This window comes from Apaloderma vittatum, unplaced genomic scaffold, assembly GCF_000703405.1.
Source record: "Apaloderma vittatum isolate BGI_N311 unplaced genomic scaffold, ASM70340v1 scaffold15656, whole genome shotgun sequence".
In the NCBI taxonomy this organism is placed as follows: domain Eukaryota; kingdom Metazoa; phylum Chordata; class Aves; order Trogoniformes; family Trogonidae; genus Apaloderma; species Apaloderma vittatum.
This window is the reverse complement of record NW_009723524.1, coordinates 17,259-35,815: the sequence shown is the minus strand read 5'-3', so window position 1 is coordinate 35,815 and position 18,557 is coordinate 17,259. Positions and strand designations below refer to the sequence as shown.

General features: G+C 40.3%; 1 protein-coding gene across 1 annotated transcript in view; it reads left to right on the top strand.

The window, feature by feature from the left end:
- Positions 1-328: 328 nt before the first annotated feature.
- The window catches only part of PEAK1 (pseudopodium-enriched atypical kinase 1), a 29,855-nt gene continuing 11,626 nt past the window's right edge, over positions 329-18,557 (top strand). The window contains exons 1-2 of the mRNA XM_009872161.1: positions 329-3,492; positions 13,112-13,308. Of these exons, the coding sequence (XP_009870463.1) occupies positions 329-3,492; positions 13,112-13,308 (3,361 nt within the window). The remainder of the gene's footprint in view (positions 3,493-13,111; positions 13,309-18,557) is intronic.

The window sequence follows — 18,557 nt, the reverse complement described above, 5'->3', positions numbered from 1 at the left end:
AGGGCTTAGCTGCCAAAGTTTTAATTCTTTGCAAGAAGAGTGATATTGGCAACTTTGTTTTGCATTTCAGTTACATAGCTTTGTAAATTTAGGTAAAAAGAGCTAAAACATCAGCAAAAGGCTACCTGCTTATTCCATGTTGCTCGCAGTGTAGCAAATACAATGATCACCCCATTTTTTCACCCATTCTTACCCTCCCTCTGTTTGGGTTTTCAGAATGATCGCCGCTCAAAACAGTAGCCGTACTAAGTGAAGCCGGTGGGAACATATGGATGAAATTCTTACCATGCACTGAACATCACAGCATCCAGCGCAGAGCTCTGGGAAAATGTCTGCTTGCAACACTTTCACTGAACACGTCTGGAAACCTGGTGAATGTAAGAACTGCTTCAAGCCCAAGAGCTTGCATCAGCTACCCCCAGTATCTGAAAAAAAACCCCTCTCACATGGAAATCTGAAACCCAATGCAAACCAAAGTAACAGCCATCGTGGGAGAAATACAGGGAATTTCCGACCACCTGTGGCAAAGAAACCCACTATAGCTGTGAAACCCACCATGATGGTTGTGGATGGGCAGGGTGTATGTGGCGAAATCAGCACACCAGATCATTGTGAGAATAGATCAGTGCCTGCCGGTTGGAACCGAAACAAAGCTGTCTTGAACAAAAAACCACTGAACAATAATAATGAAGATGAAATTGAAGGTTATAGCCATGTCCATAGGCCTTACGGCAACAATGATGGTGTAGGTAAGATACCAAATAACAATAATAATGGACTGACAGAAGTTTTGAAGGAAATTGCAGGTTTGGATACCACACCTCAGCTAACTGGAAACGAAACGAACTCAAGGGAAACCTTTCTGGGAAGAATAAATAATTGTTATAAAAGGTCATTAGAAAGAAAGATCCCTCCAAGCTGCATGATGGGCGGAATGAAGGATTCACACGGTAAGCACGTTATTCTGAGTGGAAGCACTGAAGTAATAAGTAATGAAGGTGGACGTTTCTGTTATCCAGAGTTCTCTAGCGGAGATGAGAGTGAGGATGACACGATTTTTGGCAGCATGCAAGAAGAGCATGAGAGCTGGGATGAAAGTGATGAAGAGTTGCTAGCAATGGAAATTCGTATGAGGGGCCAACCTCGCTTTGCTAATTTTAGAGCTAACACCCTGTCTCCTGTTCAGTTCTGTGCAGACAAAAAGTGGAATACTGTGCCCCTTAGAAACAAGTCTCTCCAGCGGATCTGTGCAGTAGACTATGATGACAGTTACGATGAAATTTTAAATGGTTATGGGGAAGAGACTGTAATTCTCTATGGGCAAGAGAGCATGCAGAGCATGGTATCTTCCGATTCTACATCTCCTGATTCTTCTTTGACAGAAGAGTCTCGTTCTGGAACAGCCAGCAGTTCTTCACAGCAGATCTGCAATGGAGGGTTATCTCCTAGTACTCCTCAGGATCTCAAGTTGATTGAACCAGAATATGAAAGTCTTTGTGATGATCAACAAGTGAAGGATGTGTTGAAAGCTCCCAGAAGTGTTCCGAAAAGTCTAGAAACTCACAAGGCAGTCCTTGCGCTTCGACTGGAGGAGAAGGATGGCAAAATTGCTGTGCAGACCGATAAGCAAGAGAGTAAAAGTCCTTCAGATGTTGCTGGTCAAGCTCTAACTATAAATCTGGTGCCTGTGGAAGAGCAAGCTAAACCTTACAGGGTGGTGAATATGGAACAACCGGTTTGCAAGCCATACACCATAGTAGATGTATCAGCTGCCATGACCAATGAATGTAAGGAGAATACAACCGAAACCTCGGAAACCAAAACCCCATCATCTAACCCAAGCTCACCCATAACTCCAGGCACACCTGTTGCATCCTCTGCAGCATCACCTGTACGAGTAAACACTAATCTGAAAAAATCCAGTGCAATCAGATACCAGGAAGTGTGGACTTCGAGTACTAGTCCAAGACAGAAGATACCTAAGGTGGAGTTAATTGCAAACAGCTCAGGACCTTCTGTTCCTCCCAGGAAGGCAAGCCACAAGTCAGCTCCGACTTCACCTACAGCTACAAACATTTCGTCAAAAACTATCCCGGTTAAGTCTCCCAATTTATCAGAGATCAAATTTAACAGCTACAATAATGCTGGCATGCCACCTTTTCCTATTATCATTCATGATGAGCCCACTTACGCTAAGAGTTCCAAAAATGCTATTAAGGTTCCTATTGTAATCAATCCAAACGCATATGATAACCTGGCTATCTATAAAAGTTTTCTAGGGACCAGCGGAGAGCTATCCATCAAAGATAAAACTACTAGTGTAATAAGCCACACGTACGAAGAAATAGAAACAGAAAGCAAAATGACCGAAGCCATAGGAAGTAAACCCACTGAATTTTCCCACGTGAAGGGGGTGACTAATAGCTCTGAATGCAGGCTGGGTTCTGTGGCTCAAAAGGTCCAAGAGTTTAATAGCTGTCTCAGTAAAAGTCAGATATCCCCACAGAGGAGTCAGAGTTCTGACCACAGCTCCCCGTCACGAGTTCAGAAGCCAACACAAGAGCCTGCGGCAAAACCAGACGTAACACCTGAGGCTTCTGCTGGCAGCAGCAGTGGTAGAGAGAACGCAAGCACAGTGCTTTCACAGATTGTGGCTTCTATCCAGCCTCCACAGTCTCCTCCAGGAACACCTCAGTCTGGACCCAAGTCTTGTAGCGTAGAAGAACTGTATTCCTTACCCCCTGATGCTGATTCTACTAAAAACACCCTGGTACGACCCAAATCTCTGTTTACGTCACAGTCTGAAATAGAGTCACCCAAGACGGTGGAAAACACTGCCCTTAAAATGCAGAAAGATTCGCTTTCGCAGCCAGTTGCCGCTCACTCTCCAAAGCCAGCAAGAGCCAGCCCCAACACCACAAGTCCCAAAACAGAGCAAGCGCCGCCATTTCCTCCTCCGCGTTCTACTTCTTCACCCTACCATGCAAGTAACTTGTTGCAAAAACATTTCAGCAATTGGACCAAACCGAACAGTCCCACCAGGTCGACGGAGGCTGAGTCAATCCTTCATTCGGAAGGTCGGCGAGCTGTCGATGCGAAACCCAAACGCTGGATATCGTTTAAGAGCTTCTTCCGCCGCAGGAAAACAGACGACGAGGAAGACAAAGAGAAAGAAAGAGAGAAAGGAAAATTGGTGGGTCTTGATGGAACCGTTATCCATATGCTCCCCCCTCCTCCAGTTCAGCGTCATCACTGGTTCAGTGAGGCGAAGTCAGACTCCAGCGAGAAGCCGTCGATTGTTTTCATGTATAGATGTGAACCGGCGCAAGCTGAGCCAAAGGCTGATCAGCAAGGCAAGAGCGGAGCAGAGTCTGCTCTCGCAGAGGCGCTAGCAAAAGACAAAGGAGAAATGCAGGAGAAGTCTCCAGAGAGCTCTGAACAGAAAATAGTGAGCCATTCATCACCACCTCAGGTTCCCAAGAAAATCCCCAGGTAATCTTCTCATCTTTTTTAGTCACTTAATGGGGTGTGAGCTGTTCTGTATATAGTGCTGAAAAGGGGAGGAATTAAGGAGTTTTATTATATTAAGTGTAATTTTCCCAAAGTATTTATTTTAGGCAACTTAAAGGGTATTTTGAAAATCTTTGTGCTGTGTTGGATATCAGTTAAGATTGCAGAAAATTACTACAAACAGTACCTGATATATCTATCTCCACCTTGAGTGGAGACCTTTAGTGATGAATATACTTTGTTCCCTACCAGTATCAGATTCAGTACAGCTGGTTGCTCCAATTCTGCCTATTTTGTTTGGCGACTTAATTTTTTATTTTTTTTAAAATCAGAATTTACTAAAATGATTTGTTGTCTCAATTTCTGTCAAAGTATTTGACCAGCAAATATTTTACTCCTATAAGTTCCTGGTAGTTGAATTTTTTAGGTCTTTCCATTGATTGAAAGGTTGGTTTGTTCCCTTATCAAGGGTACACATGCTTTCTTGGTTGTCTCTAAATGCAGAGAACTGTGCTTATTTCCAGATACGCATTGTTTTCATCATACCACTGAGTTTCTACAGCTCGTGACTGCGTAACCTAAGAGGGCTGGAGCCATTTGTTGCAGTTAGTCATGTGGGCATAGTACAGACCACAGCTGTGGATTTATTGGAATATGTCTTCCAGTATTATTTTACAAACTAATTCCAAAATAGCTTCAAATTTGCATTATTTAATTCATTACAACAATAGCCTAGTTGTAGCAAATTAAAAATTTTGTAAGGTTTGAGCTATGTGTAAGCCTCAGAAAATGTATCATGGCAGTGCTCTTGGTTTTTCTTTCTCTGTTGTCTATACAAGAAAGTTGCACTGATTTTTAGTTACAGTGGTTTTATTTTAAGTATTGGAAATCTCTATTTGTGAGCGTAGTGTGAGTCCACCATAAGCTGAATGCTGCTTGTCTTAAAGGAAAATAACTGTGTCTTAAACTAACCAAGAGTGACCCTTTGCACCAAGTATAATTAAATGACTTTTATATCGTATCTTGGGAACACTACAGCATTCTCCTGGAGATCAGGACTACTCAGACTGTTTGCCTTTTGTCAGACTTGTACAGCTTTCTGTTTTGTAATCTAAAGTGGTCGTAGAGTTGACTACAGCCTGATGTAAAGCGGGTTTCTGTAGATGTACATCTGAAGTAATTGCCCCAAATGCAAGGTAGGATGGTCTCCCAAACAGCAGTGTGCTCTCTGTTTCTACAAACTTGGATGAACTGCAGTCTCAGGGTCAAGATTTTTATTTATTTAAAAATAAAACTAAAAAAAACTTGCATGTAAATTAACAAATAGGGTTTAAAAACATCCCGGGACAGATTGTGGATGTGAGTTTCAGAAACGCTTTCACGAACTCCTGAAGTCAGCAAGAGCTGTAAGCATTGAGCATTTCTGCAAGATGTACCGCGGTAACGCAGGGGTGCCCCTCTGTGTGCAATGCATATGGCTGGTAAGGTTGAAGCTGATGGGGAGTGTACCCAGTGCTAGAGTAACCCTCGATAGTTCTAGTTTCAGTGGACTTACCCAAAATAAAATGGGGACACCTAGGCAGCTTCGGAGAGCACATTCAAGAATTGAAGTCCGTGCTCTCAACCCCTCTTTAAAGGGACCTGTTTTTTGCGTTATCTCTAAGGGAACCTAGAGAGTACGAGGTTATGCTACCATTATTTTCTTCGCAGCAGTACATTGCCATCGGGAGATTCACCCGCTCCCACCTCCTTCATGCCCTGCTCTTGTGCTGGCAAGACAGTTCGTGCGGTCACCTGTAGTGAGCCAGGCACAAATAACTTGGCAGTTACTTTTCAGCAGATCAGGTCACTGATCCAGCCGGGGCACCAGGAAGTCAGGAAGGAGCAGCTTGGTGGAAAAGGGCGATCTAAGGGCTGCCGTCCTGGCTGGCACTTGTTCCCAGACTGCCCTAGCGATGGTGCTGTTTGCACATTGCGTCTTTTTGCCTTTACTGTCGAAGGCAGTTGGTCATTCTGTCCTGTCTCATTCAATTATTACAAAAACCATGTTTAATCTTTTATTTTTCTGCAAGTCATGATGATAACTGGCTAAAACTGTCTCATGTTTTTCCCTGGTGAAAATGAGAATTTTACAAATGTTAAAATTGGAATATCTTCTTAATATCTTAAGAATTATATTTCTTTTAACTGACAATATTTTATTTTTTTACTAAAAATATTGTTCTATGACTTCTACAAATTTCAAAGAAAATACACTGAGGTGCTGAGAAATCTGTTGTGGAAACACTGGACAGTGAATGTCTTTTTCCTTTAGTTATATTCCGTTACCCTGGTGCAATTTGATGCCTTAAGTTATCTGGGGTTTTTTACTTAATTTTTACATTGCTAAAGAGACCAAGTGAGACCTTATAGTGCCAAAACCTGATGTGTTTTGTTGTTGTTTAAGGATTTGGGCCTTTGTTTGTAATATCTGGGTAGGTCAGAATCAGGACTGTCAACTTACATTTTTAGGCAAGCAGGAGACATAACAGAGGAGATGCTGTACTTGTTTTGTGTTAACTCTTCAGGTATTAGTAAGAGGTTAGTGGTAACTCAGTGTAAAACATGTGCATGGAAAAGATGATTAAAATCTTCAGTTAATGTTGCAGAGGGTTAGAGGATAAGACACGAGGATAGCAATCAATGAACGGGACACTTTCCTAACTCAGAACGTCAAGAACATTAAGCACGCTGAAAAACCAAAGTGAGGACTTGGAAAATAAGATAAGCTTTAAAAATGTCAGATTACTGGGGGGGTCTTGAAAGCAAATTAAATGAAGATACATTATTTCCTTACTTTGCGATGTCTTACAAAGCTGCTAAAGATTGATAACTACAAAACAAGACTGAAGATATATCAAGTTATCACTAGAAAGGTCAGTTTTTTCCTTTGAACAGCACTTGCAAAATACTCCGTTCTTTGGAAAGCTGAAAACTGTCTCTCTCATACAAAATTTATGTGATTGTTTCTTTCTGTTTCATGCCAGGATGAACATATGGTGGTTCAAAAGGAACTAGCAAATACCAATGTATGAAATTTAGCAAGACCTCATAGAGAGATTAATTTTTGCTAAAATCAGCAATCGTATCAGCCTTATTGTTAATTGGAATGAAAATCAGGTGGTCTTAGAATATCTGTTGTTCATGATGCCGGAGTTGTCCTCAAGCAAAACCTAAAATTGACCTCTAAAAAATAACACGATAGTATTTCTAGCCTATGTCAATGTAATTGATACAATTGATGAAGGTGGTACAGCGCTGTGGAATCCACACAGAAGTTTTCAAAAAAAAAGAATGCTTCAAAGGCTTTGTTATCTCATGGATCTAACTGTTGCTGTTGGAGTCTCACGAGATAAAAGATTTCTCCTTAATTGAGAGATCACTGCTTATACCCAGTAGCAGCTTTTTAGATTGAGATGTTTCCTAAGATAAAACCGCAGCGCAGCCTTCTGATTCTTCCCTTCCTGTCTTCACAAACCACACCAGAGCTGAGCTAAAGCCTCAGTCAGCAGTGCTTTAGGTGGCAGTGCCTTGGTGAATCAAGGCACCACTGATCTGTGCACGGCCATTCCCGCTGCAGCTGTGTGTTACACCGAATAGTTCCCTTTCGTAGCTACAAGTCAGCTGTAACTTTCCTGGATAGGATCTTTGGGCCAAACTTGGATGGACTAAAGATAGACGTGTATGTAGACTGAAATACTTGCTTATCTAAACTGGAATGGAATGAATATACAGATCTCACTACTTGAAGGAAGTATTTCTTCCCAGCTAAAGCTGGGATTACCAGTCAAATTCCTAAAAACGTTAACTTCGTCAAAATGATAGGAGGTCGTAATTGATAGATATGAGTTCTCTTGTTCATAGCGCAGAAGATCCCTAGCCTGTTCTATCTTGCTTCCAAAAGGAATGAAATGCTTATATGTATTTTAAAGATTTTGGTTTGAACATTTTTCTTAAAAAGCATGCTTCTCCGTGTTATCTTTCAAATCTTACCCCAGCGCCACACTCATAGGAACTTCCAGTAACTTCCACGATTAACTTCCAGCCAGACTGTTGCTCCCAAAACTAACATACATATCAGTGAGGGATGAGAATCTTTTAGATAATTGGTGAAAATCTTGCACAGTTCTCGCCTGCCGTGGAAGCATTTCAGTAATATAAGTGATCCTCAAATGCTTTCTGGTGTGCTGATTGCCTTGAGGCTGCTGACGGCTGTTCACGCTGTTTACTTTAAACTACGGTGAGCCAAGTGTGATTTCATGACTCTGATTTAGGCGTTGAATTTCCATGTACAGGCAATACAGAAAGACAATTTCGGCGAGGTGGTTTAGAGCACCAAGCCTTAAAAGGTCCCAGTGGGTTATGCCTTCAGTGGATTTTTGAGTAATTTCTGTTATGCCGCTGTTATTTAATGAGAAAATGAGTAAGTGACTGGGGGTAGGGGTGTGCCACAGGGCACATCATCTGTGGCCTGGGCCTTGAGAAACCTGAACAGCACAGGGCAGGGAGCTGACATGTAGGCTTTCTTGGTTCCGTGGAACAGGAGCCACGAAATTACTCTGTATCTGGAGGAGTTTGAATGGTGTAACAGATTGCTCAGTAAAAACAGCTGGGAACATTGTTCTTCAAAAATGTAGCCGTATATTAAGATCAGGATCACATCCAGAGCCAGGCAGAAGTGACCACCGCCACCACATTCCACTTCCTCATTGTTACTGATCCAATCCTGCAGATTCCAGAGCCGCTCCAGAAGCTGTTTCAGAAGAGAACAAATAGGGCTCTGTTTGAAGCAAAGTTCTTCCCAGTTTAGAAGACCTCTTGTATAAGTCTTAAGGTACAGTTCTCACCTGAATCCAAAACCTTTGAAGTGCATCTTGCATAAATTGATGAAGGTAATTGAAGGATTTTATGGCTGAAAAGAAATTCTTGCTTGAGCAAGTCAACTGAAATGGGAGAACTTCTTACCTGAAAAGTTCTGGTGGAACTATTACGTCCTCAAATCCCTCAAATCTATCTTGATTTGGTTCTTTTTAGATATTGGCAAGGTTTATTTACCTTGCTCAACAGTGCTTTTAAGACCATTAACCTCTGGAACATCTCTGTGCAAGCAGAATTTGAAATTATGCATGATCATTAAGCAAGAAGTTTGGTAACATTTTATATTAAGATTTGTAAGCACTGAGGACCAGGTAGAAGGGATATTAACATTTATTATTTTATAAATTTAGATTAAGAAAAGGTAAATCATGTATTACTGTTCTTAACTTCTCTAATACAGTCTGTAAAATGGAAAGACTGAGAACTTAAAATGGATAAAGAAAAATGTCTGGTTTATAATGCACAATTCTCCTGTGTAACTCATTGCCGTTAAGTTTCACTGACACTAAAGAGCTTAGCAGAGTGTCTTTACTGGATTATCAAATGTATTCCCTTTATCCATGCAAACATCGCATTATACAAAATAATTTTTATTTAAAAAAGAAGATAAATTTTCATGCTTCAGGACTACGCCAACTTCTAAATAATAAGAATTAGGAATAAACTTCTTGGCTTAGTTGTTTCAGATTGTCATGTGAGAAGTTTCTTTCACTTTCCTCTTCCGTGACTGTTTCTGGCTGATGGTGGTGACGACAAATTGAAACTGGAATGGGTTCTCTGAGCTCGCATTGAAATGTGGGCACTGATCAGCTTTGCTCAGTGTTCTGCGGAAACAAAGCAATCTGTGTTCCATCCAGTGGAAGTTCCTGGGTAAGGTGGCCTTTGACCGCCCTCAAGCCATTAACCTCTGCATTTTTCCTCAAGGATTATTCAGTCAATTTAGGCTTTATATCAACTTTATAGGACTTGAGTGGATCTCAAAGGGATCTCTTTGAAACTAAATATATCTACAAGTTAAACAGTGGGTTTGGAGATTTTTTAATGTAAAACTAAGTTGTCTTCCTTGTTGGGCTCTCTCATTACACACTGTACAACTACACTGATTTGCCGATGTCTGCTCCAGGAGCAGGTCTGGGTCTCGGCTGGGTAGGAGGCCACATCAGCTTTTCTCTATGTTTCTGTCACCAATTTCCACCACTTGGATTTACGTGCTGTTTTACACGGAACTGTATTCCCTCAACTTGACCTCTAGATCTGACCCTGATTCAGGAGTCACTTCTTATAAGTATTCCACTTCATCTCCCTTGCATTCGTTGCTGTTTATTAATCACTCTAATTGAGTAGGCATGCTCTGAATAGAGGAAAATACAGGTCACACAATAGCTGTGATTTCCCTGTCCTTACAAAAATTAACATGTTACACGGGCTGCTGTCCTGATCCTCACTGCTCACAAAAGACTGAGGCAAGTTAGGCCGCATCATCGCTTGGCTATCCTCCAAAAACTGTGAGGAGAGCCTGAGGTATGGAGTTAGGGATATTTGTCCTTGCATAAAAAAAAACACTTTTAAAACAGTTTTGAGCTTGTGCACATGTGAATGTCAAGTATTTGCATTCAGTAGGATGTTACCTGATGGACAGTAATTTGTTATGGCAAGTTGAGGGGTTTTTTTGCTGCACGGGAGTCTCAGCTTCTTAGGAAAACAAACGTGTTTTCTGTGTGCAGAGGGCTGCTCTGTTCATTAACTGAATAGTTGTTTAGTTTCAGCCACATGTGCCCGAGGAGCAGAGTTCTCTAAGGTGGTTCATTTCCTACGAAGTTTGGCTTTGAATTTAAAAAGGGAAAAGAAAAAGGGTTGGACAGAGGAGGCTGCACCCACTATGGTAAAAGCTAAATATGTGCTCTTATGCAAGGCATCAAAGAATCCATCCTGGCAAAATATCTATAAATATCCCAAATAAGGAGATAGCTTTAAGTATGACTTGCTATCAACAAGCAGATACAAAGTTATCAGGCTTGAATGGTTCTAATCTCAGAGAACTGCTTGTTTATCAGCTGCTCTGTTTCTCTTGGGAGTGAGCAGTTTTAACTGTTTAAGAAAAAGCCATTGGGACTCTGGTTCTTGTAGCTTACCGAGTGAGGATGGTTTTGCCTTTTGTTCCTGTGTTCTGTCGGCGCCGATTATGGGTTGGCGTTTTGCTCGTTGAGTCACTGCGTTGCGTACGTAGGCTTGATTTCACCATCTTTACCATTAAGACACAGGGAAGCATTTCCCCACAGATTTTGTGGCCTGACATCTAGTTGCTGTGATTTAAAATGTATTAGATTCAGTAACTAATACTGGCTGGAATACAGAAGTGAGCTATTCACTTACTTTTAACAGTAGTTTAGTGTAAGTTCTTAAAACTCCTCTTGAAATTTGAACCTGCTTTTCCTTCACTAATTACCATGACTAAGACCATAGTTGTCATACCAAAACAGTGATGTAGCAGACTGTGAACGATTTTTCTTGCGGGAAGGCAGAGGAAGAGTTAAGGAGGAGGCAGGGCTCTGACGGGCTTCCTGGGGTGCTTTGGCAAGTCCCTGGGACCAACCCCCGAAGGTAAACATTAAGGTGCAGTAGGTGTATCACTCTGTGCAGAGTTCAGCCCTGTTGCTTACAGCTTGCACAACTTGTAGCGCGTCAGAACACTGTGGAATCAATGGCTCGCCAGAGTTTCAAGACATGATTAAAAGACTCAAGAAGGCCCTGAAAGAATTTCCTTTAATGGGGAATTGTGTGAGTGAGTACAGTGGGTGAGTTGGTATTTTTTTCCTTCTTCCTTTCTAGCTCTCGGTTTACTTTGGCAAAATGCTTTTCAGCTTAGGTTTAGTGTATGTGCTTGCATGTGTTTGGTTTGGAGAATGAGTCTGTTCTGTACCTCACCAGTCGATACTAAAAAATTACTCTGAGATGTGATGATTCCTGGCAATGACAGAACTCTAAAGCTATTAGAACCTATTTCTTCTTAAAGAAAATGTTCTTACTGAGGAGTGCAGGTATGTATATGATTTACGGCAACTACAAGTCTTCAGTTTAATTTCTCAGTATCTTAAGAGCCTTGTTACTGCTTTAAAGTTATGTATGCTCTACTCTGAAATTATATTAGGTTAACGCTTTAATGTGGATATATTTACGGCACATGGAATGTTCTTCACACCGTCCCTTTGCATGGTACTAAAAATGAACAAAAAATTTTATGCTGATTAAAGATTACATCTTTTTGAACTTACGCCAGTTTTTCTCTTTTACTAACAAGTTCTAATGAGTTTCGTTTGTAGCAGCCTGCAGTTAAAATTCATGAGTCTGAGTAGAAACAGCATGTGCACACTGCACTGAGTGTAGGGTCTTGTGTTATGCAAAGTATTGGCATGTTTTATTTAATCTTTGTAGTCTGAGATTGCTAGAACACTGTGTATCATCATTTTCAGTAGTTTGGTTTTGACGTAGAGAGACATATACCTATCATTTAAGTTAACTCTTTGAGGATATAATCTCTCTTTCCAACTGTAAGAATTTATATTATGGAAACTCAGCTGCTCTGCCTATATAAAAATGCGTAAATTTGTTTCTGTTTATCAGAACTTATATTTTTTAAATCTTCACCACCAAATTTAAATATCTGTACAGATATATGATGTGATTATCTTTGGAAGGAAGTGAGTTATTCCTATCCCTTATGGCAGTCAGTACTTAAAATTCTTGCTGTTCCATTTGATCAGGCTGTAATAATAAGAACCAGGGGATTGGACGTATGCTCCTGAGATTTAGCCTGTAATGAACATTTGGTTTTGTGAGTGAGAGAGCATAAAGGTACAGAAATATTTTTGTTCTGACATGTTTTATGTGGCGTATTATCAATAATTGCTGCTAGGTTTTCAATAGGATCAACGTTTTTTGAACAAACGGGGACATTTTAAAAAAATATATATAACACACACATAGTTTTTAATCATACTGCAGTAAATGTATCCATGGAAAATTATTCTATCCATAATGTTCACAGTTTTGTGCTACTAAGTCATCCCAATTTTATTAAAACTTCACAGTTAAGAGCAGGCACAAAGGAATATCTTCGTGGCCTTTTGCAATTGGCCTAAGGCAGGTGGATTTTAATCCTGGAGAATTTTATATGGGAAACAGATTACTGGTTTAGATGAGCTACTGCTCTGTTTCCCAAAGTTTCAGCGCCCAAAAATCTACCAGTATATGAAAATGTATCTTTAAAGTTTTTTTCTATTTGTTAAGAGTTAACAGCCCCCCTGCTATAGCTTGGTATCTCCAATTAAAGCAAAATTGCTCCGATTTGGTAAAAAGCACCTTAAGCTCTGTTGCTGTCCTGCAAGTTCTAGAGGTTTTATGTGGAACCATGCCTGCATATACATGCATGTGTATGTTGACTGCAGTGAGCTATAGACACGTTATTATCCCTTTTGTATGAAGGGCATGAACTTTTTACTCTTCTGGTTAAAGTTGTTTATTTTCCTTAATAAGAAGAAACATTGCAGAAAGTTGTTCTTAAAAAAAGAAAGGCAAAAGGAGCTTATTTACCTTTCTTGAAGATATTGAATGCCTTAGCTGGTATTGCCAGTAGGGTCTGGTACCCAGCTTTGGTCTCCAGGTGATTTTGTTTTGTTTGTTTCAGTCAAGTGCCCGATGATACGACACTGGAGGATTTGTCCCCTCGTGTTCCTAGAGCTGTGTTTGTGAAGCAGGACAATGGTGGCAGCGCCTCCGTCATACCAGTGTCATCTGCCCGTGTCCCACAAGGGGAGGAAGAAAAGGAAGAAGCTTCAAATTCTCCTGACTTAAATCCTTGCAGTGCTACTTACAGTAATTTAGGTAAGTGTTTTCTCGTAGAAGAAAATTCAAATTAGATCAGCTTTTGGATGCCTTTCCAGGCTGTGAAGAGCTTTGTCTTCTGAATAGCTCAATTCACTTTTATAAGATTAGTATTTAAAGACAAACTTGTTAATTTATGGAAAGTAAAATTCTGTTTTCTCATTCTACAAAACACAACCATGAAAGTGAAGATTCAGCAAACTCAGATGTTTTCTTTCCTATTATTTTAAAGCTATCTTTTAAGTGCGTTTAATGGTAAACATCTCAAATATGTTTAAGGGACACATTCTTTTATCTATTTGGAGAAATTTTTATCAAAGACGTTTAAACTACACAGCAAAGTCCTGACATTTTTTAGAAACTATAGGTAGATTTTAATATTTTCCCAAACTTCAGCAAAAGAGAGGACCTTTTTTTAGAGCATCAATAACTGCTAAAATATTCGTAGGCATCTTTTGTTGACTGCAACCATTCTTATCCTAGTCTGAGAGCTTATTTTTGCTCCTTCAGAAGAGTTTAAGATATGAATGTGCTGAAGGTACTGAACAGTCTATTCAACTACCACTGAATTCCTGATTCATATTAAAAAGAAATATGAATGCAGGGCTTCCCCGGAGTGAGCAAGACAAATAAGCATCTCCGGATGTGTAGTATCCATATTATCAGCCTAATTTTCTAAACCATTTTGAAGTATGGTGAATTTAAAAATGCCTACAGCCAGATTTTCTAAAAGAACAAAAATCTCTCATTTGTTTATGTTCAAGAATATCTGAATACATGTTTTTCAGTAACACTCGAATCCTGTAAGCATACCAGCTTATTAAGTATTCGGATAAGAGTAAACTGCGTTGAGATGGCTCACAAGTACAGAGGTCTGGCACGTGCACACAAGTTCGAGGGATCAAGGACTAAATTTTAAGCCCTTGGGTGCTACATTCCTTAGACGTTTAGTGATACTGTTTCATTCTTCAGCTTATATGTGAATTGGTGGCAAACTTATTAGTGCGTTCTGCCAATGAAATGTTAATTAGGTATTGTTCATAAAGTATAAAGAGGAAAAACATTCTGCCCAAGAGTGGTACTACCATCTCTAAGGAAATTGTAACCTCGGGGAGAACTACAATGTAATTTTTATGATGGAATTAACTGAATATCTAATGAATTCTTTTCAATTCATTGACATATACAAATACATCTGTATCGATATATTTTCTGTCTTTACGACATAGCTCCATTACATATAGAATCCAGAGAGTAGGTCTCAGGGGGTCCTTTCCAACCTAAACACTTCTGTGATCCCTTCTGCCAGTCCTTGATTTTGTCAGTGTTCTTCCTGTGTATGAATGCTTCTTTGTAAAACCATAAAAAACTGAACCCCTTAGCGTGTTATTCAAAATCTCCACCTCATCTTTGAGTGACTTTCAGATTTGCTGTCACCAAAATAAATTTTAGGTACGAAAGAGTTAAATTAGCTTTCAGGCTTGACTTGGTTTGGCTTGGCAAGCTAGCTGCTTGTTGTTAAAAAGCAGTGCTACCCTAAATGGTACCGCCGTTCAAACTGTTCTCTGGCTTATACGAGCAACCTCGCTTGCTAATTCAGATAGCTATCAAGGGATGACTAGGTAGGGATATCGAATAATTCTTACTTGTTTTCACTTCTTACGTCACCTAAGCAGCAAAATCATGTGTTTTGTATAATTAACAAATGCCCATGTATGTAACTGAAAGAAAAAAATATGAGAATGTATAATATAATGAAGTTATGTCACATCTGACTCTTGCTTCAACTGCAATTTTATCTATAGTTACTTTTTCTATAGCTACATACTACATTTGTAGTTTGTAAAATATATCACGTGAACACCGTAATTCTCGGCCTAATTCACAATATTCACTTTTTAAGTACTGGCTCATTAAGTACCTGCAGCCCACCTTAGTACTGTTCTGTGCACAGTCTCAAACTATGGGTGAGAAACTGGAGGTGCATCATGAATTTCACCAAATAAATTTGTAGAACAGTGTGGTACCCGTACTGTGGGTGTTGGACTTGGCGCCGTGAAGCATGCTGGTTGCTTTTGCAGTGGTGGGAAGATAACTTTATGCATTTGTGGTTTTTTCATGGTTAGGTTATTTCTATCAGTCAGGGTAAGAGTTTATTAAGGAGTAATGTGCTTTGTACCAATATTAAAGACCAGTATAATTGATCTACTACTTCTACGGAGAAATCTTTTCCAGGCTCTATATTATAATAAAAATGCAGGTTGTGAAGGATGATTGATATTCAAGTACAAGTGGAAAAAGTGCTAGGACAAGGGTAGAGAAGTGGAATTTGTACCGTGGAGGTGGCCAGACTGTGGGTTTTACTTAGTGAATACTTCAGTTAGGCTTTAGAAGTGCACTTTGTAGCATGAAATGGGATGTACTGCCATGAGAATTACTGGGACAGCCGGCTGTGAGGAGAAACAGGTGAGCAGTGGCTGCCAGAGCTGACGCTGTCAGCCTGCTCTGAGATGCAGGTGTGTGATCAGCCCAGCCTTATCTTGCCGTGGGTTTTCTTCAGAGACCTAAGAGCCACTTGAGATTCCTTTCTTGCTGGTCTCCACTGCAGAGAGCGCATGGGTTTGATTTTAGTTCTGTTGGGGTTTTGACAGGTGTGGTCTTGCAAGATGAGTGACTTGTGTTGTACGTGCAGGATTAATGGATTTTGCTGTTCTTGGTAATGCAAAGCGTGGAATTTTTGTCCAAGTGATGCGATAAGTTGGAGAATGGCAGAGATGAGAGTCGTTCTGGTTAGCCCTCTGGGTCCTGTTCATTCATCTAAATCCCTGCAGTAGGGGATTAGGGATTCCAGAGTACTCTAATGGTCACTAAAACTGAGAACAGAGGTAATGATCGTGGCCATAGCCTGGTTACTAACTGTGAATATTGGAGCACTGTTTTCAGCTCTGTTTTCTAATTCACATCTTCCCACAAGGCATGTTATCCTTGGATGAGAGATGGTAATGGCATATAATACGGAAATGCTTTCAAGAATAAAAGAGAACATAGGACAGATTACCGTGCCAAGAGTAAAATGAGTTTGGAGAAAGTACAGAAGCAGACTGCACCATCAGTGTGTTGGACTAACAAATGTTTTGGATTGTAGAGCGATATACGTCTCAGGAATAGTTCTGGTCAAGGAAGAATGGTAGTGTGCGGCGTGTCACCCACTTGGCTTGCCTAATGCACTGTTAGTTGATTTCTCCAGTGAAGAAGCATTTTCCTTCACAGTTCTGAAATTTATTAGCAATGTATGGCCTGATCTAAGCGAAAAAGATGCATGCATCGACTATCAAGAAATCTGAACAATCATTATGTATGTCATTACTCCAGGATAAATGTTTTTATGGGATATGAATTTGAATTAAACCTTAGCTCAGCGTGTCAGATTTGATACTTTAATGAGCTAACGTAAACAGGTGATGATACATCAGTTATCTGGAAAAATAAAATTCAAATGTGTTTTTTTAGGGCTTATTTAGAGTTTTAGACCTCTGTATGGAGTCTGGAGGGTTAAGTATTCATACTTACATAGCATAGTGAGAGTCTACGATAGAAGATGTTATTGAACTGTAGAACTACTTAAAGCTCTCTAGAAAGCTGTTGTCTATAAAGAGTTAATTTTTTCCAGTCTTTGAACAGTCTGGAAACCACTTCAAAGATGTCTGAGTGGTAGCCTAATATTGTGCCTGTTCCTCCTTTTCATTTGTCTCCCAAGAGCGTAGCTCAGGCTGAACCTTGTAATGCTGGAGAGCCTGAGCATTAGGTACGGAAATGGTGGGGTTTAAGCATGCAGGGGCAGAAAGAAAATGATAAGAAGGAAAAAGCAGCAAATGCTCTGCCAGTAGTTGTATGCAAAAGAACATTCTTGTTCCTTTGACAGGGACAAAATTCAAGACGACCTTTTTCTTGCTAGAAAATTAATTTAAAAATATGTGGAACGTGCAGTATTGCAGCATACTTGGGGAAAGCTGAGCTGGAAAGACTGGCCCAATAGGCGTGAGAGAAACGTACAGTGTTAAGTCAGCACAAAGAAGTCCCCATACGAAGCTTTTCAAACACTAATACAGATGGATAGATTTCAATATGGAAAATTTGTTTTGGTGGGGAGAAACTATACCGTAACATGACATGTTTTACAAACTAATTTTCCTCAGCTGAGAATACTTGGAAAAGTAACTACATAATGCCTTGTACATGCGGTTCTCTGGATCCTGCCACTCCCACCAGACATCTGCAAAAACAACTTCTGGTTATGAAAATAATCTTCCGTTATGTTTTGATGTCGCAGTTGCAGTAGCTGGGCAAAAGTAACCACTAATGCAAGTCGTTGGCTGCAGTCACAACGCTCTTCTCTAGGATGGCTTGTGAGGATGGGGCCATTAAAGCAAACAGAAACTCAGAGAATCAGGAAGCAACGCTGCTCTAATTCTTACCTTTCTTGGAGAGGGCTGCTGCTGCTTGAGGTGTTCATTTTGCTCTGATTTGCTTTCTCGCTGTTTCCCTCTAGCATCTGTGCAGTCCTTGGATTAGCAAGTCACACAAACAACTCGTATGAGGAAACTGCCTCCTGAAATAGCAGCCTTTCTCAAAAGCCCAGCAGTGAGGCTGTTCTAGCGTTGCAGGGAAGAGGGCAACATGGAGAAAATAGGCAAGTGATCTTTAACACACAGTGTTGCTGGGGGAGAAGCACATAGGTCACAGATTTTGTAAGAGTAAGCAACTGTGGAGGACGATACATGTTTGGATGAGTAAGAAAACTGGATCTGAAGTAGAAATTAACTTGTCTCAGGATTATGCAAACAACCATGACATCTGGATGTGTGTCTGGCATGCAGACACAAAGGCTGCTTTTGACTCTGTATCGTGCCAATCTTCATCTCTGCAAAAGGTTCCTGACAGGGTTCCTGTACTCATCAGCTGGCACCAGCGGTACATGCTGCAGCATGTCAGATGGGGAGAGGAGGAGCTCCTATTGTAAAGCGAAATTTTTTTTAAGCAACCTGGACAATGATTGGAGAGAGATACGCAGGTATTCTCCAATATTTCTAGCCTTTGAATATTTTTATTTTGTGGTAGCTAAAAAGTGATGACCCAGGAAAGTCACTGTGCAACCTTCCCAAGTGGTCAGGCACGTACAAAGCTAATAGAAATTCCTGCTCAAAATTCATTTTTTTAAACAGTGGAATATGCAGGCTTACCACAAAATC